Source organism: Alosa sapidissima, chromosome 17, assembly GCF_018492685.1.
Source record: "Alosa sapidissima isolate fAloSap1 chromosome 17, fAloSap1.pri, whole genome shotgun sequence".
Lineage (NCBI taxonomy): Eukaryota > Metazoa > Chordata > Actinopteri > Clupeiformes > Clupeidae > Alosa > Alosa sapidissima.
In genome coordinates, this window is record NC_055973.1 from 29,330,217 (window position 1) to 29,358,012 (window position 27,796).

General features: G+C 40.0%; 1 protein-coding gene and 3 long non-coding RNA genes across 4 annotated transcripts; 2 read left to right on the forward strand and 2 right to left on the reverse strand.

Annotated features, from left to right (window-relative positions):
- The first annotated feature begins 224 nt into the window (after nt 1-224).
- LOC121688545 lies at nt 225-1,094 on the forward strand. The gene is made up of 2 exons (XR_006024623.1): nt 225-285; nt 968-1,094. It is a non-coding gene; the product is annotated as an uncharacterized LOC121688545 (long non-coding RNA).
- Nucleotides 1,095-8,591: 7,497 nt separating this feature from the next.
- Nucleotides 8,592-9,312, reverse strand: LOC121688665. Its single transcript, XR_006024650.1, has 3 exons — nt 9,238-9,312; nt 8,973-9,126; nt 8,592-8,697 (listed from the first exon to the last, which is right to left on the reverse strand). It is a non-coding gene; the product is annotated as an uncharacterized LOC121688665 (long non-coding RNA).
- A 2,929-nt stretch (nt 9,313-12,241) lies between these two features.
- Nucleotides 12,242-13,753, forward strand: LOC121688666. Its single transcript, XR_006024651.1, has 2 exons — nt 12,242-12,458; nt 13,642-13,753. It is a non-coding gene; the product is annotated as an uncharacterized LOC121688666 (long non-coding RNA).
- An 8,039-nt stretch (nt 13,754-21,792) lies between these two features.
- On the reverse strand, nt 21,793-27,085 carry LOC121688663 (carboxypeptidase B-like). The gene is made up of 11 exons (XM_042068396.1): nt 26,950-27,085; nt 26,746-26,821; nt 25,035-25,159; nt 24,189-24,291; nt 23,929-24,030; nt 23,568-23,672; nt 23,364-23,474; nt 23,182-23,269; nt 22,803-23,005; nt 22,508-22,592; nt 21,793-22,115 (listed from the first exon to the last, which is right to left on the reverse strand). The coding sequence occupies exons 1-11, from the start codon at nt 27,012-27,014 to the stop codon at nt 21,928-21,930; spliced, it is 1,251 nt and encodes a 416-aa protein (XP_041924330.1). The 5' UTR covers nt 27,015-27,085; the 3' UTR covers nt 21,793-21,927.
- Nucleotides 27,086-27,796: the final 711 nt, after the last annotated feature.

Here is a 27,796-nt window from a genome sequence, read left to right on the forward strand (position 1 = left end):
TGGGGTTTTCTGTTTTCTTTTTGCACATAAATACAAAGTTAAGCTCCCAGATAGCAAGGTGACATTGATATTATGTTGATTTTCCATCCAAATCATCATTTTGAAAAGATATTGAAAAGTCATGGATTTATGGTTTACTGGGAAATTTTGACGTGGTGATTGAAACGTGCACCGCGCGACGACGTTTGAACTGTCCGGCGGCGGGAGATCATTTTTGAGCAACAGTTCAGTCAGTCAGACCAACGGTGTTCAGCACTCTGTCAAGTTCGCAGCTCCACCTTAATGGTAAGCAAGCATTTATTTATGTAACGTTAATGTTTCATTGTGAAATTGTACTACATTAAATTCGGGCATGTACAGTCTATGTACGTTGTACTGTCTAACTTACAAACTCATCCATGCTTGTTGGATCAACTAAGTAACGTTAGGCTAGCTATCATAGTTGCTGTTGCTGTGAAGGTGGCATTAACGTTAATGTTTTATGTTACGTTAACGTTTTGGCAGTCTCATTTATATTAGGCCTACCTTAGTTCTCAGTAAGTTACAGTTTATTATATTCATATAATTTATATAAAACATTCGCTAGTAGTGCTAGGCCTAGTATGTTACTGTCACAATGTTAGGCTGAAGATGATGTGCTGCTGGTTAACGTTAACGTGGAGGTTTAGCTGCTACCAGCTAACTTATGCAACGTTAACTCATCGTAATCAGTACATATATCTATGTGTTGCTGCAAGCAAACATCATCAATGAGCTCACCCAGCTGGCTAACGTTAGCAGCTAAATATACCTTGCGAAACTGAGTTATGCTAACACCATCTTCAGCCTGGCATTTTGACAGTAAACTCAAAAAACATACAGTATATATATAAATGATTATTCTAAAGTTTCACTTGTAAGTAGCCTTCAGTTTCAGTTGAAATTGTTATCTAACACTGTTCATCTTTTTTTCTTCTATTTCTGCTAGGTGCTGCTTCACTCTGCTACTGGTGGTGGATCAGGCTGACTGCAACCGTTGGTCTAACGTTAGGATGCAGCACACGAACATTTCTAAACGGAAAAAAGTGAATAAATGTACTTGCTTTTCAAACTGATAACAAGTTGTCAATGGTTATTTATGCAAGTTTGTGTAGCCTAAACCATACCTAGGCCTAGTCAAATTTATCCTGGCTGTAGATAAAGCAGGATATGAATTTCCCAAAATTACTGTATATAATATTACAGCACTGGTATTACTACTGTACTAAGTTACAGTATGATCCATAAGTACTGTGGTTAAAAATACGGTAGACAATTCAATACTGTATACATTACAGCACTGGTAGTACTACTGTAGTTTGCATTTACAGTATCAGGCATAGGTACTGTGATTTCATATACAGTAGGTGTACTATAGAGTGAAATACAGCAACTTGCTGGTTATTTGCTGCCAGCAAGTTGCTGTAAATTTTACGTTAAACTTTTTACAGTGAAGTGTTTCTAAAAAAACTGCAACATGAGAAACCCATGGTGCACTTGTTACATGTTGAAATGCTTGCCCTTGTGAGAGAGCTGCTGAGCAAATTTATGAAGCCAGGAGCTATCCCCCTGAGCATTAAAGAGATCCTAAAGATCAATGTACGGAGTACAGATTTACAGCTCTCAAACAAAAGTCTTGGTGTTGGAAGGTTTGGCTAGTCTGCCATGACCAAGGCCCGTGTGGAGAGGAAAATATGGGTTGAGAATTTGTACCACTCTCTGAGAGAAGGCTACATAAAGTCAGCAGAGATCCTCCTCAAAAATCTTCTCCTTGACAACAGCATAATCACCTCACTCTCTACTCTGGCTCCATCTCTTATTCAGTGTGACTCAGTGTGTATGTGGAGCGTTCATGACCTTAGGAAAGTATGGTGGATTTTCATGATTTAAAGGGATGTAATCATGGGTTTCATAAGGGTTTATATTATTGCATGGGTTTTCATGTTTTAGAAGAATGTAGTCATGAGTGTCATAAGTTTTCATGTCACTGCATTTGCAGTGAGCAGGGTGAGGTCATTGTATCTTCTGATAGCCAGATAGCCAGACCAACTATCAGAGGAGTGGGGTGAGTGGAAAAGTACTGGGGGTACCAGGAGGAGAGCATCTCCTCCTTACATGGTCAAGGGAAGGGGGGTGTTATCCAGCTGGTGAGCACCAGACAGGGAGTAGGAGGCCGCTGTGTCTTATGATTTAGGGCCTGTCCAGCTAGGAAGAGAATCAGATAAGAAGGCCCTATTTCCCCAAACTGGAAAGAACCAGAAAACCACTATTTTACATATCTTTCCTATGCATTAGACAGGTTTGCATATAGTTTTATGCATGATGGGAAGATGGTTTCCACCAATGTAAGCGACCCTGCGTGGTACTGATTGGCGAAGGGTGTTGTTGGAGATGACGTGAGAGGGTGGCACGTCTGAAGGGCCGAGGAGTATAAAATATAGTGTATAGCCCTCCGTAGGCAGATCTCGTCGGGGGCCCCAGCTGATGACATCTCCTCCCTATTGCTTTAATGGTTGGTCTGGACTTTGGTTAGGTTGTACTATCATTGCAATATGGAGAATAAAGATCAACAGTCTTCAGAAAATCTTCTGTCTACATTGTCTCCTTCGGACACCTTGTTCCAGAGTGCTAAATTACTAAATAGTCAAGTGGTAATTGTTAATTGGAAAATTGGATTCGGAAGTGGACATTTTCCACAATAGAAGAAAGCCTGGTGTGGTGGCATCAGTGGAAAAGCTAAGTGGAGGACAGAGAGAAGACAATAAGGGATGGTACCACAAAGAAATTCATGGTTAATTTAACGACTAAAGAGAAGATTTATGGAACCCTAAAACAACTTCTTGATGACTTCTCAAGATCACTGGACACATAGATGGGGCAGCATATTTTCAACAATAAGCATCAATATGCCTGAAGAGACTAATTTAGCTGCCAATGAAGTGCTGCTGCATTTGTAGATTTAGCTGAGAACTACACCTGCAAATATGGTAAAGAAATACAGGCAACATACTATGGTGATTCCCACCAGCAAGTGACCTTGCATAGATAGATAGATAGATACTTTATTGATCCCCATGGGGAAATTCAAGCTTTTGAATTTCCCAGCATACAACTGTGGCCTACACAAAAGAAGAGCACTTTGCATGCTGCACTCTGCCTCTTACGGCCATGATCCATCAGCCATATCTTCGCCCAGTTCTGCACCATCTGCTAGAGAAGTACCCTGCTACCAGTGTTCTCCATATGGTTAGTGATGGCCCGACAACCCAATACAGGTCTAAGAAGAACATCTTCCTGTTGTCCACTGAGTCATACAAGATGGGATTTAAGATCCCATGACATGAGTGCACTGTCACTTGCCAAAGAGGATTGTTGATAACAGAACAAGTGACAGTGTAAAATTAAAAAATATTTGCTGGCATGCCATTAAAAAAATGAACGTGTTATGCTTGGTCCTTAATCGCATTGTGATTAACGTGTTAACGCTGACAGCCCTAATTATTTCATATGCTGCCTCTGTTCTGTCTGTCCTATACCTTTTCAGATCTGTTCGTGTTTGCTCTCGTTCTCTCATCCGACTCGCCTTGACTAGTCGCAACGTCTTCTCTTCCCATATCCAAAGCTCGCAACTCCTCTTCAGTGAACTCAGGTTCAAGGTAGGGTCTTGGATTTTGGTAGTCGAAGTCATCATCTTCGTCTATCGTGTAATCTTCCATATTCATCGCCATTAGAACTCTTAGAGAAAGCCCACCTGTCAGTGTCAGCCTAGTAGCAGAGAACTTGGTAGTCATGCTGGTGTATTGCCAGAAGTTGAGGGTTTACAGATGCTGCGTGATCTTTGCGCCTGGCAGCGGTGCTTTGCCGGTGCTATGTCCGAAAATAGTTCCAAATCTAAATTGGTCTAGTAAATCCCTTCGTGTTAATTTGCATTGATATTTGTACTCGATGTGAATGTACAGGTTACGAGAAATAATTATTAAAAATCTTGAGTTATTTGATTCACTTCTGCAACGACATGCTAGCTGATATCGCCGGATTACAGCGACTACGCTAAAATAAAGCTAACCGGGCCGTTTCTAGATTAGGACAATGGCTGGGTCGGCTATAAAACGCTTTGGCTCACTCATCCAACTCTAGGGACTGCGGGGAGTGACCCAATTTCACCTAGGGGTGGCGTATTCCTTTAAACATAACTTGTAAGTTAGAAGGTACCGGTAACGTTAGCTAAATGACTGTCTGATAATGTTACCACCAAGAAACAAAAAACACCCAGTAACGTTATGTTGCATGGCTGAAACGATTCATCGAGTTACTCGAATAACTCAATTACAAAAATTACTCGAGGCAAAAACCCTGCCTCGAAGTCTCGTTAAATTCCTATGACACGCACTATACACGCAGGGATTTGATTGTACCACACGGACCGTTGTTCAGGAAGCACACCACTAGCGCGTGAATCGTGATACATTCTGAATTTAGCTGGCGCGATGGCGGAGTCAAGATATCCATAAATGGCAGAGAATGTCTAAAGTTTTCAAGTAAAGTTTTGGGATCTTTACATACTCAAAAAGGAAAAGAACACAAGCATCTGAACCGAAAACATCCACTCCATGCTGTTTCACCAAGCATCAATAAAGTAGGCTATCTAGTCTATCTGCGTAGCCTATAGCCTACAATGATGTTGGGTGATTTTAATTACATACTGTATTTGTAGCGACGTCGTGATATACCGGTAATGTTTAGCTTTGATGTTTTTAAGTAGTAAGCTTAAGAACCCCTTCTTTTACACGCATGCACCCTCATCTTCCCTCACGCACCGCACGCGTGCACACACACACACAGGTTGCTAGGTTACCATAGCAAATAGGCTCACCCCAGATTATTTTTTAGTAGCCTAATGGCAAATGCTGCAGGTGTAGAAATCTACATAAAACAGATATTTACTTTGATGTCAGGTCTAGATTACAGCATGAAACTTGTTGTGCATATTAATACATTACATTGCTTTCCCTCTTCTCCCTCCCAGCACTTCACAACATAGTATGGACAGCTTTGTTCGCCCAGCTAAGTCATGCACAAGAGGCTGCAATTTTACAGAGCGCATTTTGAACATTATTTAATTGTTGGCACTGGCACTTATAAACACTAAATAGGTAAATTGCAATAAATGGGCTTAGTTTTGGAGCCAAATGTTGGAGTTAGAACAAATACCTCTGTGCCAATTGCTTGATCATTTTACAGCCATGTCATTTTCGTTATGCATTATTTATTTAGGTTGTTTAAAAATGCAAAAAAAAATTGTATCCGATTAATCGATCGATAAAGTGCTAGATTTATCGATTACAAAAAGAATCGATAGCTGCAGCCCTAATGGCTATACCTATGAAGCTACCCTGAATAAATTAATACAATGCTGATTGGCATGATTATTACCGAACGTGTGGCTTGTGAAGACACTAGCATTACTTTGACTGTGTTAGCTAATATTAACGTTAGCACCAGTCGACAAACGTTAGCTGCACCCATAAGATGCACAACCACGAAGCATTAATTAACATGGTCTGCTTGCTAACCAGCTGTTGGTAGATAGAAGCTAGCTATGCTAATTATAGTTCGTTGTAAAAGTTTGTTTTGTTTCTGTTCAGCAGTTCATACCCAGTGAACACAGAACTATGTTTTTATGAGTCTGTCTTTATGTATATTTAACATCAACATTAGCAGTAATTGTAAGTTAATGTTAGCTAATGTTAGTCACAATTGTTAACATGCTTGAGGCTGAACAAAATTGGCAGGCGGAATATCCATTCATATCACGAAAGGTATGTCTCTGAGGGGAGTGTACCCCGGGTCCTATGTTCCCCGCTATTTGTATGGGACCGGGGAACATAGTGCACTGAACATCAAGCACTGCTTGAATAAATGAAAACATAGCCTACTGAACATGGGCATCGTCATAGTTCACGATGACAATGAAAACGTTTAGCCTACTTGGTTTCTGACAAAAATTACATTTTGTGCCAACATATTGTAGAAACACAACCACGGCCTTTATTTGGTGAACGGAGGTACAAATCATCTCCTTTACTTTGGTTATTATATAGTCCAAGATTCACTTTAACGTTTTGCCGTCGCCACATTTACAAATATGCAATTTACCTTCGTTAGGCTATCAGTGATACTTTTTGCTTCGAATCGCAATTGAGTGCGCATTTAATGTAACATGCCACGATTTCCAAGAGGCCTTTAAAGAGGTTCATTTCTGACTTCACTAGACTATTATTGCATTTGTTTATGTTGGAAGACGTGAAGAAATGAAGGACATCGGCAATAGCCTAGGCTATGCACAAATTCATCATTCACTAAATGGACACAGGGAGACTCCAAGTTTTCCAGAAATTGTGCCCGTGGTTTTTTGCGATATTGTTGACAGAAACTATTTGTGTGGTGCAACCTGTTAGATAGATAGATAGATAGACTTCTCTGTCATGACAATCCACAGCACAATTTAAATTTGCCGGAACAAATAGGCATATGGTCTTACCGTAAAGCTCCAAATAATAGCCCGGGCTTTTATTTTCCCAAATCGCCAAACTGCACCGGCTAGTATTAGAGACAGGCGTCTATATGAGACAGGCCTTTAATTCCCTTTACACAAAACTTTTCCTCTGCAAAGATGGAAAATATTATCGAATTAATTATTTCAAACACACTGAATGTCTACCTATATGACTAGGCTATCTGATGACAATTACGGATTATCATTCATTTAGTGTTGAGATGTTGTTCATTGATTGAGATCCAGTAAGATCCAAATAGCGGGGATAGCCAGAACAGATGAAACACGTTTTAATTAAACGTAATTTACAAAGAGATCGTATCACACTGTGACACTCATCATATTTTGTCACTAGCAAATAGCCTATATTGGTCCTTTGTCAAATACAGTTGCATTATCAGCCTGGCCAAAACCGTTCAGGAATTATTTATGCAAAAGTGGAACGTGCTTAATGTTTCATTCTCCCTCCTTTTCGGCACGAATGGAACAGCATGAGAGAGCATGAACCATATTGTTTCTCCCGTTTTGTATTTGCCAAATTTGACAACAGTCTACATTCAAATCATAGCCTACTTCCAGGCGCGCGGGAGCATAATTTTGACCAGGGGTGCTGAATAACAATAATAATCATGAATGTCCGACGATTTCTCCCCCAGCATATGATTCGAATTTAGACAGCTAAATGCGCCATTTCAGCGCCGTGTATGAGTAGGTCTAAGAGCTAGAAGTTTTATAATGCCCTGGGCAGCCACATTCCACTGCAACTATGCGCAGCACTTGCCACTCCGACTCATCAATAAAAACTGTGCACGCACACACCAGTCCCATAGAAGCGCACTTGACTTTACATCATTAACCTATTTCAGTATATAGCCAGAGATTGTCCGTAGACGGGCTCTGATATAGCCTAGTCTGGTAAATTCCTTTTCTGACTTCTTTCTCTTTATTGCCATGGCATTTAGAATAAAGAATAACGTTCGCGAACCGTTCTGGTTTTGTTGTCAGCATAAAAACAAGCTTACCATCGGCCTATCCGCAAATTTTAAACACAAGGGATGAATTGAACGATGACGAAGTCGGATATATAGGCATAGGTCATATTGAAAAAGTTATACAATTTGGAACTCTAGCTTTTCCCCACTGCAGTCTTTTAATGCCATCTAATCATAACGTGCGCAGTCTGCGCCATACCTAAGCCCAAATCACACCCAAGAATCGCGACGAGATGAGCAGCAACTTGATGCAACATTCTAAAACCTTGCAACTGTGACCAGACATGGTGAATGCTTTGCGATGGCTTGCAACGACGTGCAACATCTAATTCACACTGCTGTAACCTCCTTTCTGCAACGGTTTCGTGTCATTGCGAATCTTTAAACAGACGATCTGAGGGGTTTTAGAAGATTAAATACAACCCGAAACTAAAAAACAGATCAGGCCTCTACTGGAGACCGGCCTTTAACCCAAACCTGTAGCCACGTCAGGCGTTTAAAAGAGACAGGCGTCTCTTAGGGACTCGGCAATTATTTGAAGTTTTACGGTAATTTTCTCTCGCAACAGCTGGCCACTCGCGGCATAGACTATACTTACCTTATAATTAGCTAACTATGCTAGTTTTCAACACATACACCAAATATTGTTAAGGCGGAGCCTTAGACTTAAAGCAAATTCCATGTATTGGTGTTGAAATAATCCCATGTAAGCTATATCCTTTTGCCAGCGTGTCTCCCGTGTGCACCATTGTGAGCATAACATCAGAGAATGTAAACAGGCTCTGATAACACCCTCGTTCTTCTGACAGTCGATCCTCTTCAACCCACGTCGGGTGGGGTGCGCTACCTCCTGACTCTGTGATTGGTTAGTGAACTTAGATGCACACAAAAACATTAATAACTAAATTAATTAATATTAATAAATAACTAAACATTAATAATTAAGAACACATACTTACGCTTAAGATACTAATTCACAATAGCTTTCTTTGTAAAGGGCAAAGCACAATGAACAACTACAGAATCAGAGTGACACAGCCGTATTTGTCCTCATCTCCCTGACGCCGTCTTTCTAGCATGTCCAACATCATCTTGTTGAGACCAGCTCTGGCATCAAGAGAACTCAGCCACCTTGTATAATTAAAAAGTACACATTTAACCACGTAGCCATTTAAACCACTAACCCAAGCATGCCTATGGTGGACACTGGACATTCCAAAAAGATCTGTAATATGACTATAAACACTGATTTGACTTTGGACAAGTTTCCCCGATCCCCAGCTCGTCCCGTAAAAAAAATAAATATTTGACACCTTTAATAGTCATTGGCAGCCTGACCATTCATGATAATATTGTCTGTAGTGCTCAATGTAATTCAGTGTTAAATCAGACGTCATAAAGAGTACCTTTGCAATGAACTGGGATGTGGCAAATGAATATGCAGAGTATCTCTCAGGTAGTGATAAGCCTTTGGACCATGCAGATGGAGCGTAAGGGCAAAATCTCTCTGGGCCTTGGTGTACTCTATGCCCTGCCTCGACAGGAGATGAACCGGAAGATCTGAAATTCAATTAGCAAAAGTGATTCAGTAGGTCTCCTTTTTATAGTAACTAGGAAAGCAACAAAGAACATAAAATACACAAAATATTCAATGTGATATTTATATTTTACCTGAGTAGAATTCAAGCTTGTCCTTCAGCTCTTCGTTAATGAGATTTTTCTCCTTCAGTTCCTCCAGGAGAGCCTAGCCTGGCCAGCGCCACCACTTCTCAATGAGACGTGGTCTGGGAACCAAACGTTCATTTTCTCGTATTAGAAAAAAATGCCCAGATCCGTTTATTGGGTGCCACGGATGTCTATCAAATGCGTCTGTGCATAGCTCATCATCGTCTTGCTTTCCCCCCTGTTCTGTGATTGGTTCCCTATCTCAGGCGAAAATTTGCTCCATGATCTCCAGGCTGCCTTAGCAGCGTGAATCAAATCGCGCGCAAGGCAGCATGGGAACATCCAGGCTAAGGAGAGCCTGCATTAGAGGTGGATTTTGTTGTTCGTTCTCATGACACAGTTCGCGTCGTTCAGTTCGCCAAGATGATTCGTTCTGAATCGTTCGTTCTTTCGTTCAGTCGCATTTCCGGTAGCCTACAACGTAGTTCAGCGGTGAATCATGGAACGCAGGTTCTCAGCTCCTCGTTTGTGAAAACAGTCAACACAACACTGTAATTGTAGCGGCAAATATAGCTGCAACAAAATGATTATGTGTAGGCTACTTTTAGACAAAACAGCAGTAGCTAATGTGTTCATTCACCTTGACATTACATTGACATATTGAAGGTAAATAGAGTAGACTACGGCTAGATAAGCTAATTTCTTTTTTAAAAATGTGTTCATTCATAAAGGAACAAAGACCCAGTAGGCTATGCCGACAAACATGTTTAAAGGCTTGGCAGAAAGATTATATTGATGAAAAGGTACCCACCTCTAGCCTGCATGTTGTCCTTGGCCCTCTTTTCTCTCCTCAAGGCATTGCTTTTCTCCCGCTGCAGTACCCTCACTCTTGCTGAGGCTTCTGCGAGTTTGGCCTTTATAGCCTTTGGGGAAGTAGGCAATGCATACGTGTGGTCAGTGGCTTGCCGCTTGCGCTGCCCCTTGAACCTCAATGTCCTCTCTTCAGAGGCTTCCTGTTTTCGCAAAATATACAAATACATAAATAATAGTACCACAGAAATTAATAACTTACTTTTTCAACAATTCAATCTTCACTTCTCAAGTAATATTTGGCTTTTAGACTATAACACCGTCATAGACCTTTCTGGGTTTCAACAAGATAAAGGATGTAATATAACAAGCCTTAATGATGCTCTCTCGTTTTGGAGTCTCTAAAATGTGCTGAAATAAACAACACATTACAACTTGCAGAAACAAAAAACTAAAGTGTAACATTTTATCACATATTTATATTGATATATCAATCTTATACACCTTAAATTATTGTTGGTCAATGATACACATACCCTTTGAAGATGAGCAGGGAAGTTAAAAATAGTTGGCACAACACCATTTTTAAGTCGGACAGTCTGCCCCGTCCTGTCAAAGTCATCAGTCAGTAGCAACAAAACTATCCCTCTGTAGGGCAACTTCCCACTTCCTTTTTCTTTCTCTGTTTGTGGGAAACCTTAAAAAAGTGAGAAATGTACCCAGATCAGGGAGGGATTGAAATTAGCACTAGCCACCAGCCAAATTCTGGTCAAATATAACAGTGACTGATAGATTTCAAATACCATTAGTTTACCATTGAGTGGCTGGTGGATTTCCACCCCTGCCCCAGATATATAAATTATTGTCAACATTTTCGGGGTAATTGTATGTTCAACGTCCCAGAGGAAAGAAAATGTTAAAATGAGAGCTCCTCTCTTTCTCAATTGTTTCTCCTAGACAATAATGAGATCACAGTGATATAAAAATGAGATTATTGCTTTTGTCTCCTGCTTCTCAGGTTTGTCTCTGGAGCAAAAGAGTTAAGTTATCTCAGTGTAGACTCCCTTTAATCTACAAATGAGATCTCATCAATATTTTAAATAATGCTCAGTGTTGTTTAATTTATACATCTCATATTTTACTCAGGCTGATCCACCAGAGAGCTCTCTCTGTAAACTCATGCAATTCTCATTTCAGATTTTTTTGGTAAATCTCAGATTAGGCTCCATCAGTTCTGTAAAAGAGATCTCTTCACAAGCTTGAACCGTTCTCATTCTAGTTATCTCAGTTTAGTCCTTTTTTGATTTACAAAAGAGATCTCAGCAAAGGCTTATACAATACTCAGACTTGCTCAATTTATATATCTCATATTTTACTCAGGCTTATCCATCAGAGAGCTCTCTAAGTGAACTCATTTAATGCTCATCCAGACCTATTTGTTTTATAAATTAGTCTGATCTGTAAGAGCTCTAGCTGTACAACAATTCTCAAATGATTTTCATTGGCTTATTTGTTTTAATTGCACATATTTTCAAGTTCACATTTGCAAACAGTAGGCCTAACCATGTGATGTGACCACCACACATGACGATGCTCTGACAGACCTCTGAAGTTCGCCTACAAAAAAGCTACCATCTATGCCCATATAAGGAGATCACCTGTTAAATTCTCCCGCAGTGAGATGACGAAATCGGAGACGCAGACGTTTTCCTGAACGCACTTTTGTCTTCAACCTTCGAGTAGATATTATAATCAATGGTACGTGAAGGCGGCACAATTTGATTTTTGCTACCCCAGAGCTAACTTGCGACTTGTTAGCAAGTTAGAGAAATCAAGTTAGACTCCAGAGGTCTATGATGGTCGGACGTGATAAACTCGCGCGCAGAAGACTCCAGAAAATGCCGTCTAGATTTGGCGCCCAGTGAAACCAAGTGAAACGGTGTGTGGGTATGAAGGATTGTGCAGAACTTGCCACCACGAAAACTCAGAGAAGGTACACTAACATTTTGGTAATTTGCTAACGTTCTTGCATATTTTTAGACTCAATATATCATTGAACAACCTGACGAAGCAGCACATAAAGTTAGCTAGTTAGTTAATGTTAGCTACTTGTAAGTTACATCACTGGCTGTGCCGCTTGTATATAGCTGCTAAAGCTAACGTTAGACAATTTAACGTTGCTAGCTTGCTTTAGTCTGTATGTTTTGAATGGTGTTAAGCCATGCTGTAGCCAAAATGCACGGAATTTTAAAATGTCTTTTGGATGTCAGTCAAGTTGACGAAGCTAACGTTATTGCCACTGGTTTAAACTGGTTCCAGCTCAATGCCACTGAAAAGAGGCCGGCAGCTTCTTAAAAAAATGGAAGACTACGCTAGACCATCAGATCAAATTGCTGAACAAACAGCGTACCAAAATGGTAAGTATATTTTTCCCCACAATATGTTCTCACTTTTGTTTAACCTGCTATAAATTAAATATTGTAACAGGAGTGAAAGAGCATTCTTGTAACCCAGGTAAACTAGGAAAGTAGCGTTGCTGCGGTCGAGGGATCGGGAGATCGGCAAGTCAGCATCTGCAGTCATGAATAACTTACCAGTCAACATTTCTTTTGTAATTAATAGAATCTGTAGCATGCAAATCAAACCAGCTATTAGCCTAACTGAAATAAAACCATGATATATCTAGGTATGGTGAAGGGTATGTGATGTGGGGCTATCTATCTATCTATCTTTTAATTACAAAGGCCAAGGGAACTTTATCAGGATGCATAGTATCCTGAGTCCATTCAATAACTGGCCTTTAAAAATAAAAATCTGCCTGCCTCTATGGGATTTTAACATAGGGGGTTCCTTACTTATGCCTCCTGTATTTTAAGGAATAACATTTATTAATTTACGATACCTGGTTCATTCACAAAGAATATTGGTGTGTTTAAAGGTTGGATTTTTTCCTCATTTTTTAATTGAGGCATTAAGATAAATTTCCAACAGATTATTGTATTCCTCTTTTAGTCATTTCAGCCTGGTTGTCTTACCTTATGCACAGTTGATGGTTTTATAAATACACCCCTACACCAATAAATAGTTCATGTAGACTGTCACACAATGGTAAGTGGAACATTGGCCACAGCTTGTAACAACTTCATTTTTTACCATTCTTTTCGTATGGATGTGTACACAAGGATGTGTAACCTTGTGTAAGGTTAACTTGGGAATTACAACAGAAAGGAACACGTTTCATAGCCTGGCTAGCGCCACTTCTCAATGAGACGTGGTCTGGGAACCAAACGTTCATTTTCTCGTATTTGAAAAAAATGCTCAGATCCGTTTATTGGGTGCCACGGATGTCTATCAAATGCGTCTGTGCATAGCTCATAATCGTCTTGCTTTCCCCCCTGTTCTGTGATTGCTTCCCTATCTCAGGCGAAAATTTGCTCCATGGTCTCCAGGCTGCCTTAGCAGCGTGAATCAAATCGCGCGCAAGGCAGCATGGGAACACCCAGGCTACACGTTTCAGCTAATCAAAATCAATGACTGGAACTGTCAGTTTCAGAGCTATTATTACCACACTGATAGATTGATTTTGCTTTTTATTTGCAGCCTACGTTATGCACTGTGGAACGCTCTGCGGATGGACAGCTGTGGAATCCACAAAGGTCAAAGAGGCTTTTGTTACGAGGGCTGGAGGTTCCAAAACATACATGAAGCTGGGGTAATTTTCTCTTATTTTAAATTATTTCCAATTGTGGTGAGCATTATTGGTGGGCTTTTTATAAAGGGTAGGCCTCTATTGCACTAAAAGTATTCAACTTTTATACAGTTAACGTCAAACTGTGTAGCTACGAAAGTTACAAAATTACATTGTCATAGAAATGATAGAGGCGAAATTTTAAGATATTTTACAGATGGGCTGAACATACATCAAAAGTAAAAAAAAATGACATGGCCAAAATGATTAACTCACCAACAATATTTGTTGTATGGTGTATACTGTATTTTTGTTTTTGTTCTTGACAATTGTCAGTGTCTCTTGAGTGATCAGAGCTAAATGTTTTGGGCTAATTTAGATGTAATATTGAGTCATTGTCTTTGATATACCGGATTGATCCTAAAGCACTCCTACTTGTTTACAAATCACTTAAAGGACAAATCCGGTATGAATTGATCCATAGCTCTTGTTGGAAATCACTGTGTGCTGTTCATAGGAAAAAGAAAATGTGGCACAGCCAATTCTGAGTTATGGACAGGGAAGTATAGCCCAGAGCCATATAGAAGTACTTTTGGTATTCCTGACCTAATGCAGGGAAGCCGCGGGGTCTTAACAGTCTTTAAACGGTCTTAAATGTCATGTTCCTTAATTAAGGTCTGAAAAAGTCTTAAATTCCGTTGCCGAAGTCTTAATTTTTTAAACGAAGGTCTTAAATTTTAATTATACTAGCCTGCATGCAAGGAGAAATGGGGGGGAAAAACAACAACAATGTGAAAATTCAACAGGGGGTTGCGTAACATCAGAGATCGTCTAATTTAGTGTTGCACGGTGCACCGATACTACAAAAGTGTCGCAATAGCTATTAGCAGTTGTCACAATACCTAATTTTATTAGTGTCAATACTTTTAAAGGAGAATTCCGGTGTGATATTGACCTAAAGTGTGTTGAAACATGATACCGAGTGTGAACGTATGTTTCATAGCCCATCTCGGCTTGTCCCCTGCACTCCAAAATCTGGCGCTAGTTAGCAGATGCTACCAACAGCTTTTTCAATAGTGGTGCTTCGGCATCGGGCTAGCCATGCAAATAAATCACTGTTTTACACCCATTTACGAGGCTCAATGTATCTCCACACTTCATTGGTAGACTTCCGAGGGCTCTGACATTTAAAACGAGACATTGAGAACTTTGAAAAAGCACTGGTAGTTTACTTACAAGACGATTTATACAGACAGTATCTTCACGAAGTTTAGCGTTTGCAGCCATCTTGAATTTAGTCACGATAAGTCGAGCAACGAGTAAGAATGAACAGGTATGATAAGGGATCAGATTCCAAGTCGCTGCTACTGGAAGAAACTGGAATCCATGCATTTCCATTTCCACTCATGCGGGGGGAAAAAAAGACAAAAAATCTGACTAAACCTATATGACCGCCGCTTCGTAGAATACTGGAGCCGCCATCTTAGAACTGTGACACGCCATCAACCTTGTTCAGATACAACCAGTAATTGTCCTGATACACTTGAAATCCTAATTACATTTACCTTAAACACACATCAAATAACTCACTTCTATTATGCTCTTGCATATTACTGTAGTGACTTCAGAATTACTCTCTTCTATTCATTTGGATCAATGGTTTAGCTCTCTTTTCCTTATAAGTGCATTAGCTGTTATTCACGGTAACTAGCATTCAGAAAAGTACCAAGTATGAACACTGTACAAACGTTTCACTTCACTACAACAGTCTCTGCACATCATTGAAATGTTACGAGTTGCCCAAGATACTTTAACTTCATAGTTCATGGAATATTTTCATGTGTACCAACCTGATAAGAGTGAGGACACAACCGAACACAAGTTTATGTGTAGATGTTCTGACCATTTCTTTATTTCTCTGTCAGAACCGTGTCCCTATCACTACTGGCGTAGCACCATCTACAGGTGTGGTTGGGCCTTAATCTATAGACTATTAGCAATACATAACTAAGAATAAATAATAATATTGTTTTATTTATAGGGGTGTCTGTTTCTCTTCTCTAAATATGATATGTAAATGTTTTTACTTTATTTCAATCACATTAATCCACTACACTAGCTGTGTAGTGAGCGCGGAGGTGCGGCCCGCCGGCCAATTTTCAAAACCCAATGTGGCCCTTGAGCCAAAATGTTTGCCCACCCCTGATGTACCCACTCTGAGTCTTTTCATGCCCGCGTCCATATTAAATCTATTCCACTCACGTTATCAGGAGAATACCATAGCCTGAAGTTTTATTTTGAACACTTACTTTGGTCTCACTCATTGAATCCAAATAACAGAAATAGCAAACTCTAAGTCATGGTATGGTAAGTTAAGCTATAAGCACATAGCCAATTAAACATAACCAAGGAAAAAGTGAATGGGATAACACACAATGCCACGGTAATGTTATGCTATGAATTAAAGGAACTGTATGTAAGAAATGTATTTCAATTAATCATAAAATGGCCCTGATATGTCACTAGACATTAAATCATGTTCATTTCAAATACTTATATCACTGACAACAGTAGTCCGGCCAGGGGGGGTGATATACCGCTCTACAGTAATTTGAAAGTGATTGCAGTACCAGTTTTGGCCACAATCTTACATACGGTTCCTTTAAGAATGCTCTGCCAGGTTCGTTTGTGCAGTCAGGATGTAGGCCTATGAATGTGAAAGAAAATATGCCCTTCTCCAGTAGCAATAGGCCACCTTAAAATGCACCAGAATAAAGGAATCACATCTACTCAGTAACAATTTATTTTACTCTCCCACAGCAGATAATTTAATGGTTTATATTTGGGTTACTTGGGTTTTTATATTTAGTTACTTTTTTCTTGTTTATTTTCATATGACCGTAATTGGGGGCGGTAAGATCTAGCTACCCAGTAAACAAAATAAAGTCCTGGCGACGTCCCCTAAAGGTCCCCTGGCGAACGTCACCTCCTCGACATTGTGTAGGTTCCCTTTACGTCCCGCGGACCTCTGTTCGGGAGGTCTAAAAGACGTCCACGAGACTTTGAGAGGACGTCCTGTAATGGTCACCACGACGTTATGCGCGCGACGTTTATATTTCCGCGATGGTAAAAAAAAAAAAAAAAACATGAAGCGCGATTTAGTATGGTAGGCTATTACATCCTGTAAGTCTCAGCGTTGCTAGGAGAGAAGGAACATGAACACGCATTAATGACTTGTTCTACAACTACACAATCAACTTCACTCACCTCATATTTTCACGCATGTATGAAATCACGTCCTCCGAATGCATTACACTAATGATGAGTAGACATGGACATTTATACCGGGCTAGGATGTGCTGCTTTCACATCTATGGTGTCATTTTCTTAATAAACTAATACGACGTTTCAATGGGCATATCCCGTAGCATATTGTTCAAAATCATCAGAGTAGGCCTAGGCTAGCCTAAGATAAATTGTTCAAACCATATTATTTCAAAATATTAAAAACTAATAATAGCCAAAAATACTAAATGAATCGCAATGTATGCTGGGAAGCAAAACTCAACATGAAATAAAGTACATGAAACATAACTAGAATGCAATGATGTTATATCCACTCGTTTTCTTGGACCTGTGATCAAACAGGGACAGCCTATAAATGTAAGCCTATCTTCCTGGAACATTGCAGATAAAGAAAAAATTATCGTTTTCTCTGAATGCTCCTTGTAGCCAACTTTAAGATGAAATAAATAGATTCCAGATGTTTCTATTCTATATCATTGTTTTATTAATAAACAGTAAGGCTCTGGTGAGGCAGAGAGCTTGCTCCTCGTCAGAAATCTCATCGGATATGTGCACTCTTTGCTGTTTCCACAAGGAGGTGCTGTAACATCGGGGACAGCTATGCGTGACACTTTTAAACGTGAGCATGCGTCAAATAAATTACAATGACATTTAAACAAGTCATGAAGAAGCAGTATCCTTAATTCTTCTGCAATGTAGAGCTAGATCGTTTTGCTTTACAAATTAAGTAGTCACTTCTGTTGCTAGACAACCCTAAACAAATGCTACGTGGTCTGTTTTTAACATTTCTCTAGTTTTATTGCATCGTATTCAGCTCCAAAAGTCGGTTCAGTCCCAATTTGTGTGTGTTTCTGAAAATAAAATGGATAATAAGTATGTGACTACGTTAAATAAACCACTGCCTATTTAGAGCATGTTACATGCATTACGTAATGACAGTTATCTGAAGAAATGCGCATTGTAGGCTAAGCTAGAAGCTAAGAACAACGTTACACCAAGCATCACATCAGCGAACATGAATTTGATAAAATCCCTTCCCTAGTTTGTAACGTTATACATTAACGTTAAACTCAAAATGTATGTGCTACATAATTCGCAGACATGCTGAATTATGTAGCACATACATTTTGAGTTTAACGTTAACAACCCTTTTCCCAATTTATGAAGTTGTGCGTCTAGACGCACAACTTCATAAACTGTATGATATGTTGCCTACTACGGCAATGCAGCTACTGCTAGAGACTAGATAGATAGATACTTGTCATCCCCAGACGTGTAACGTGAAGTCGTGCATGGATGTGATGTCTTCGTCCTGCAGGCAGTAGCCAGAGTGCTCTCAACTCCGCTGCCATGTGTGAATAAACAAACGTCCCCCCATGTCCCCGGTATAACGTTATTGTTGGGTCCTTAGGAGTCATCCGAGGGACCTGACAGTGACGTCTCCAGAAAGTCCTGCACCGGACGTCACGCAATAACCAAACGATAACTTGCTGCAGGCGTCAATAAGGTCACCGGAACGTCCGCTAGAGAACATGACGTTCGGGACCAATCGGGGACGTTGTGAATGTCGGCATAAGGTCCGGGGGACGTCCCGTGTTTGTCGGGTAATTTAATGACAGGTGCACAGGCACGAGCGGAAGTAACTAAAGAGAGGGTGAGTTACTGGTGGGTTACTAGTGATCTATCTGAGTTGTATGGTGCAAGAACAATTTCCGAAGGATCAATAAATGTCTATGTATCTATCTATGGCTAGGCAATATCAACTTTATGTTAGAACCCTTACAAAATGAAATGTTTGTGGCAGATTTGCAACAAACGTGTGGGTGATTTTTGGGAAACAAATGAGTTAACTAGAAAATATTGCCAGAAGTTTGCCAATGTTGGCCGCTAGAGGCAAACTTCCAGCAAAGTATTGGGACAATGAGAAGTTTGCCACTAGTGGCGAATGTGTTCGCCAGTGATTTAACACCACACTTAGCCAATAATGGCAAATTTCCAGTGAACTTCTGGTGACAAATGTCTATTTACATATGACTTTGCTGCAACATTGGCAAAAGTTAACCGCAACTGTTTGCTAGAAACCTGTCAGTACCTCTGCTGGAACTCTTGGTTTTGTCTCCCCCTATCTGCCATTGTTTTGACAGTTTGTGTTTTGTTTTCCATGTGCTCAAAGCTCCGCCCATCTCCTTTTTTGGTCAACTTCCTGTCATTGTCCCGCCACTTTCTCTGTTCACCTGTTCATTGTTGAATTTAATTACGTGGTGTACTTAAACCCTGCAGTTCTAGTTTCATTTGTCCGATTGTCCCAGTCAATACTGAGTCTTGTTTGACCCCAGTCTGTGAGCGAGCGCGATTATTTTGCCTGTACCTGCCTGCTTTACTGTTAACCGACTTGGATTGTGTCTTGTCTTCTAAACTGGATTGTTTGCCTGAACCCACCTGAGGGGCCAAACCTGGCTTATTTCGATAAGTCTCGCTAATTTTAGTGAGAATTCCCTTCCATTAATGAGGTTAACGTGAATCCCAGCTTGGTAACCATGGGAATCTATGCCACAGAACTTTCAAGCTAAATTAAGCTGTGTTGCAAAAAAAAACAATCAGTCGGAAAACGAGTCCAAACAGATGGTTCCGTTAACCTGTGGTTTCATCACCTAGCCTACAACTTCTAAAATAGAAGTAGGCCTATAGAAATGTTTTTTTTTCCGACAGTGCACCAAGCATGGATTTACACATTCACTACCTCCAAAGAATGTATGAAGATTATACGATTAAACATGTTTTAACTTCACATACGTGTGGTTCTAGGAATCGCGCTACTCTGCGTCACTTACGTTCGGTGGTGGTGTAACGTGCAGCGAGACGGTATAGGAAAGGAATTACATTCTTGCGTGTTCGCAGGTTCGCTTCCCATACGAAGTATTAAGGCTACATTGTTTATCACCTTGATAATGGCATTTTTAGTTATAATCTTTGATGAAAGACATTTGTCTACTGCTGATAAAGGGTCATGCACATTTGGCTATTCAGTGACAAATTGCCAGTGGGCTATATTATATCTGATGCAAGCCAAAGGATAATTATTCTGTAGCCTAGGCAGCTAATAATTAAAACTGCTTCATGAGTCGACGATTGTTCATGAATGTCAAATCAACTGTGCTACACAGATTAAATACTAGGCATAAATTGAATTGAAAGCCATTGCATTTCAGATCATTTTATTTCAAACACTTTGGGACTTATGGGAGACAATAGGCTATTATGTTGATACTAATTTATTTTATGACCACCTACACCTAGACAATAATTTGGAGTGAACTCTTTTAATATAAGAACGTAGGCTATAGATAGTTTTGAGTATATGCCAAAGTTGTTTTTGAGTTTATACTATTTATTCATTCACTCGTTTTGTTCAAGCATAGACTGTATAGTCTAGATGTGTTCAAGAGTGAAGCCAATCAAACTCGCAATTGATTTCAAACCATTAGCATTGTTATTTTAAATGTAGGCCTATGCTTTCATTATTCTCCAATTTCTGTAGGCAATCTATTTTTTTCTCTCGATGTTAAATTTGATGATTTTCGATGAAAATCCTGTAGATGGCGCTTGCCTATTGAACAGAAATCGTCTAGTATTGTCTTAATTTTACGACATATATCGTCTTTTCGTCAATCTACTGTTTTGTCTACTTTTCTACCTCGTGCACGAGCAGAGATGAAGCTGAACTAAACCTCGCTTGAATAAACGAGGCCAAGATGCCGCTAACTTCAGTTAATGGAACGGCTTCAGCCCCAAGTGAAAGTCTACGCTAGTTCAAGCCAGGCTATTTCTGTTAAGCGCAGCCTTCATTAGCGAGGTTGATGGAATATCCCCCCGCTCTTCTGTTATCGACCCTGCTTGTGGCTAGGATTGTTTCTTGCCTTCTGGATTGGACTGTTTGCCTTAACCTGCCTGCTCTACTGGTAACTGACTCTGCTCGTGACCTGGACATTGTTTTGCCTTTTGGATTGGATTGGTCGCTAAATAAACTTGCTCTTGAATCAACCTCTGCTCTTCTGCACTTGAGTCCCACCCTGTACCGTGACAGAAACCTATTCGAAAACTGTTGGCCTGCAACCTGAAATTTCTGTATGGAAAGTGTCTGCTAGTTGGTTGCATAAGCAAAGTAATGCTTGTTGGTTGTAGGCCTGCTTCATTTGTTTAAACTTGTTTTAAGTCTGTACCGAAATCCTAAATGTTCCCTCATAGTAGATATAAAATATGGCGGCACCTATGGCAAGCCATTTTATAATTTAAATCCAACAAGGTTTCTATCTGTAATTTCATTTTATTTATCCATAATGACATTCCTTCAAGTTAAAATTATATTAATACGAGCCAGAATATCTATTACAGATATCTGAAATTATATTATATTTATATTATATATGCCTAAGTGCCAAGTAAAAGTGGCAAAACATTATGGATATCTGGAATTATGAGAATATCATGAGAAAAGTAATAGATTTGCAGATATATGAAATGACAATTTTGGATAGGAAAAAGGACATGGATATCTGATCTTGAAAGCCCCATTCATATTAATGGCAAACGTGATGTCATTTGTACTAGAAAGAATGACGTAGTAGATATCTGTAAAGCATAATGTAAATAAATGATATGAAGGTACTACATTTTCAGAAAGAAAAAATATATATATCTATAAACCGGAAGGGAGGTAACAGAGGGCAAACAGATCAACTAAGTTTGCAATTGAGGAAGTGTTTATTTTTTCTGCATATCCATATTACTATTCACATGTACAGGAATGATGACAAATGGATGAAACAGGACTGATGGTGCTGTGCCTCATTAACTGGAGACGCTCTTCAATGTCCTCCGAAGATCCGGTCTGATTAGTAGAGGTTCTTCTGCACGTAGGCAGCAATGTACTTAACAGCCAACATGGTCTCCTCACAAGTGGGCTTGATCTGGGATTCGGGGAGCAGGAAGCCATAGCGACCTTCGTCACGCAGCTCAAAGGTGTAGGAGTACTTCACACCCAGGTCATAGGCCCAGTCATCAGAGCCTCCAGCAGCAGGGTCTGAGACAGCACACATCAATCAGAGTGGCTTTCAATCATCAACACGACACAAAAGACTGCAATTAACAATAATCTGTCAAATCTTTCCAGTTTCTTGCAATTGGCCCATTCAGGCTCACAATGCAATTGTGTTTTTCAGACATAACAATAGATTAAAGATGCAGTCTGCAATTCTGGCAAAAGGTTGTTGATATAAAAGTTTAACAGCCAAACAAATTATACCCTTCCCTTTTGCTCCTAATGCAACATGCTGAATGGCTGGAATTATTCTTGGCTCGGACTGAGCCACTCTGCTCGTTAATTTGTGCTATTTCCCAAAAAGAGAATTGCAGACTGCACCTTTGACTGATGCTAAACTGATATTCATCCTCCTTGTCAATAAAGGAACTCACAGATGGTGGTAGCGCCAGGGCCTGCGGTGTACTTGGTGCCATACAGGCTGGTCAGGGCATTGCTGGCTCCCTTAGCAACACTCATCTAAAGAGGAGAGACGGACAAGATTTAACACAGAAATCTGAATTAATGTTATTAAAAGAGCTGGGATTACTGGGACATACAACTTCCCTGTACATTATAATACTTCAGTAAACTGCTACAGTTCAGCATTTTGAGTGGGTAGCGAGTGTTGTGTATGACATTAGTGGCGCTACTCATATCAGGTGTAGGATTACTGTACTGTGATCATACCAGCTCAGCGTGATCAGCAGCCAGGTTGTAGGTGTAGGAGTAGGGGAAAAGGAGCAGCTGGGAGTAGGAGTGGATGGTGAGGTAGGCCTTGATGGTGGCCTTGTTGCTGCGGATGAAGTTGGCCACATTCTTGACCTCAATCTCAGACTCGGGCTTGGAGCCGCAGTAGGTGTCGCTACAGGGGTTGGAGGAGGCTCCAGTGACTGTGACCACAAACGAGACACAAGAGAGTTAGACAAGACTGGGAAACATGAAACCATCTTTGTTTTATTTTGTGTTAATAAGACGTTATCTGAAATTGATGTTTGTTTCTTTCAAACTGAATGGTTTTTATTTTTCAGTTTGAAAGAGGCAAACATCAAAAAGATCCTCTACTCACTGCACCAGCCAGCATCAAAGTTTCTGTTGGGGTCAGTGCCGACGCAGCTGGAACTGCTAGGCTTACGAGTCTTCCTCCACATCCTGTTCTGTAAATCCAAAAGACAAAGAATGTTTCACAAGGAAGATCACAGATGCCTGTGGCTTTGCATTTAGAGGAACATTCAAACGTAGGTGACCTACGCTCTTCCAGGTGTAATCATAGCCGTCAATGTTGAAGACAGGCAGAACGTAGACATCCATTTGGTCCAGCAGGCTGGTCATCTGAGAATCAGTTCCATAGGTGGACACGGCCTGCAACATACACAAGAGGTCTGTTTTTTTAAAAAGCAGAAAATCAGTAGATGCAATGGAATGCTGTTGCTGTTTCTAACTGGTGGGTCATACCTCCTTGACAAACCACTGGCAGAAAGCAGTAGAGATCCACTCTCTGGCATGGATACCACAGTCCAGGAAGATGGCAGGCTTGGTGGAGCCAGTCTGCTTGCCAATCTGTGAGCAAAGAGCAAATGTATGCTGTTTACTGGGGCTCAGGATTAAAAAGGAAATATGATTTTGAATGTGCCAATAGGCCTAACTACTGAATTGGTGAATTAAATCCTATTAGGGATTAAAATATATTCCCATTTTTACAGCTGCATGTTGACACACTGCATTAGAGCACCATTTTGACAGTGAGTGAAGAGTATGTACCATCTGTAATGGTGTGATAAGGAGAAGAGAGACTCCTAGTGGACAGTGTCTGTACCTTCAGCAGGTTCATGGGACGGCCCTCGTAGGTGTTTCCGATCACCTGTCTGCTCATCAGATTAGAGTTGGCAGAGGTGATGGAGGTGATCCAGGCCTGGATCTGTGGAGAGAGGGACAGGGGAAGAGGTCAACCAGCAGATGCAGAAGATGATGGAGGATGAGGCAAGATGGTGGAAGAGTCAGCCTGAAGATGTAGAGGACATTACAAAATAAAGGATGAAATGGACACAGAATGCAAATGCATAAGGAGAAGCTCACCGTGTCCCAGCTGTTGTACTTGGTGTAGGTGTGGGACCTGGGGCTGATCTGAGGCCCGTCCCTCTGAGCCTCAATCTGAGCCTGGAGATCCTCAATCAGAATCCTGCAGGGAACCATGAACTCTCTCTGTACTGACTGAACTCTCTATAAATACAACTTCTGTGCAGTTTACTGTGTACTATTTGCATGTGTCATTTGAACTGTTTGCCAGGATGCATCTAAAAAAAAAAATAGAATATCATGGAAAATATTTTTTTCCATTATTTATTTCAAAAAGTGAAACTTTAATATAATCTAGATTCATTACACATAAATTGAAAATGACATTAAGACTTGTTTATTATAATCTTGAAGATTATGGTTTACAGCTAATGGAAATAATAATAAAACAAAACAGTACCTCAAAATATTACAATAAAGAATTTAGAATACCAAAATTTTGACCTGAGAAGAGCTCTGAACAGCTTAAAGCGATGGTTCGGAGTAATTTCACCCTAGGGTCCTTTGCACCATGACCCCGAGCCAAACACCCTCCCAGAACCTTTTTTCCCTTGGTCGAACCCTGGTCAAGTAGCGCTGTCAGAAACTAATGACGTTCTGCAGTCGTATTGGAACCAACTTTTATCTCGTAAATTACTCCACTAATAATGCCCTGAATGGTACGGAACTTCTGCAGTAGTACAACTATGACCTTTTGTCCAATAACGAGGCATTTGATCTCACAGTATGGACAGGGCAATAGAATTCTCCACGATATTCAACTTTTTTGAGATGCACCTGTATATAATGTATTGAAATAAACATCATGTGCAGATAGGGATAATTGAACAAACAGGACTGCCTTACTCGTGTTCCATGTCACTCTGGTTCAGGATGGTGTAGACCATGGAGGTGTGGGAGGCGGGAATGTGGATGTCCACATCAATGTCGATGGTCACCAGCTCAGCACCCTCAGGGCTCCAGAAGTCCACCTGCAGAGGGCGCCAGACACAAACTCTTATAAAAACACACTTTCCAGAGTGAGCCTCACCTGCACTTACAGTAAGGTTCTCTAACACAGTGGCACAGCTACACACACATGCTGACTTACAGAGAAACAAACATACTGACTTATACTGATACACACTCTGAATAGCACAGACATCACACACGATCCTGAGTCAGATCTCTGACATGGGCAAGCATGAGCAAACACTAACACTGACTGATGTGTTCAGATTATTATCTACACATAAGCCATATAAACAAGCATATTCAACCAAAATCCATAACCAGAAACAAACACAAACATGCATACACAGACAGTTATAGAGAATAGTTCAGCACTTTTTAAAAGAGACATTCAGGCTTAACCATATCCATGTCTACAGAGCTTGTATGACTCATTTCCTGGTAAAAACTGAATATACATTCTCAAATCCTAAAACAGCTTTGTAAGATATTAACAAGCTGAAGACATTAGATAAAGTCGTGTTTTAGTAGATGACTACTTTAAATGTTTAAAAGGCCTTACTGGATAAGATTGTTTTCTTTCTTCATAATTCTTTTGTGAAATGATTCATTTGTGTGTATCGACCAACTTCCCAATGCAACAACAAATGATATTCTGATTGGTAACAGTTCTAACCTATCATATCTGTTAATGTACAAGTACATTTTATTGGAAACAGTCGTTCACTTTGTACATGGGCCTTGAAGAGAATCACTTTGTGGTTAGGTTTTTTTTTTAATGGGTGACACACTACTCAATTATTTATTAAAATATGGGCTGGGATCTCTGTATACTGGAGAATAATTTATTGATCGTTTTATTTTTTTATTACTCAATTGATTTTAAAGGTACACTATTTTTTTTTACCTTTACGAAGCCAATTTGATGATAAACGAACTTGTAATAGACAAATCATTCACCTAGTGTAGCTATACAGCATAGACTTAGCGAGTCCCTACCAAAAAAAACAGCTATGCAACTTCCAAGAGCGGCGCCCCGCCAAATCTCGTGAGGATCATGAAACATTACCTAGTCAGTAGATATAGCTCTTTTGAGATAGTTTTTGCTTGTTGTTAATCCTTCACCTCCACAACAAAAGCATTTGCATTGTGTTGGCGGTATAAGTCGCAAGAAGTTTGCTATTTACAATAGCAGAGTAACATATAAATACATCATGAGGGAGCTCTACCGCCAAAAATACCTAAACCTACAAACCTGTACCTTTAATCAGTGATTTGAAGAAATTTGTTTGAATTAATATTACTGCTGTGGACAGTGACTGGTAAAATTAGCTTTATTGTGACAGTAAATGTTAATGTGATGTTGGCACAAAAGACAGCAGCAAGTATATATTGTATGGTGTATCACTGTAAATGTGGTGACTGCTTCCTGTAAACTTCATGATAAATCATTATCGAAAAACCTTTCCTGAGAAGGTATGACAATGTCTGTGTATGTTGAAATATCTTCTTTGCATGTAGGAGATAAATGTTCCCTAAAAAAGAAATGTGAACATGATTAATGAATACACTTCTAGCTCCTACTGGTGTGTGGCGTGCACTTTACCTCCATGTTGCGGGCCAGATCCTTGATGAGGGTCACATGTTCGTCAGTGGTGGGCTTCAGACGGAACACCTGCTCCCTGATGCAGAGAGGGGGAAAGAGAGAGAGGGAACACACTCTCACTACATCTGAGCTCCATACTTGTCATCAGAACATGCACTGGACACTGCAGTTGGGTGATGGCTGAGAGAAGTGTAATCTTTTTACCCCTCAAATCTGGTCAGCTCAGCCAGAGCGACAGCCACCAATCCAAAAAGCAGAAGGACCTTCATGTTTCCTGCGTGTCTAGTTTGTTACTTTTCACCAGCTTTTATAATCCGAGTGCAGTTCTGGCTGTCCAATCCAAAAGACTGAAGCACGTGCATGTTATAGTAGCCTATGTGTGAACCAAACTTGACTTATTTTTAGGTGCTTCTAGAGTGGGGAGTGAGTCTATGAAATGATAAAGCTTCAATGATTAACTTCTGATATTTCAGCATGTTCTCCTAAAAGTAAAGCCTTAACTCAAGGCCACAAGGTTTGACAATTTGGTTTACAACAGTTAATGCACAAGGCAGGAGCATTATGAATGATGCATGTTTGTTATTTCTTTAGTCTTTTATTCATATACTGCTTTTTATACTTATTTCCATATGAACTGTACACATACAAAAAGACACAGACATATATAAAATATTTTGTAGACTTTTTTACAAATATTGCTGACAGAACTGCCAACTTTTTTTATCAGTGTAAATAGCATGATCATGATAATAGTTCTGTCAGCACAGCAGATATGGACACAACTAATATTTCTCCCACATTTCTTTTCTGTAAATATTTCACCCATACTTGTCACACTGAGCTAACAGTGGACACAGAACATAACCGCAGTCAGTCATACCAGACCTCAAGCATATGAAATACACCAACATGGCAAGTCTTCAACAACCTGCCTATATACGAAACATTTCCACTTTACTTCACTTCAAGTGTTTCAAAAGTTACAAAGGAGGATTATGTGAAACAACCAGAAATTCCCAAACAAAAATATTCAACATAAATTAACCAAAGG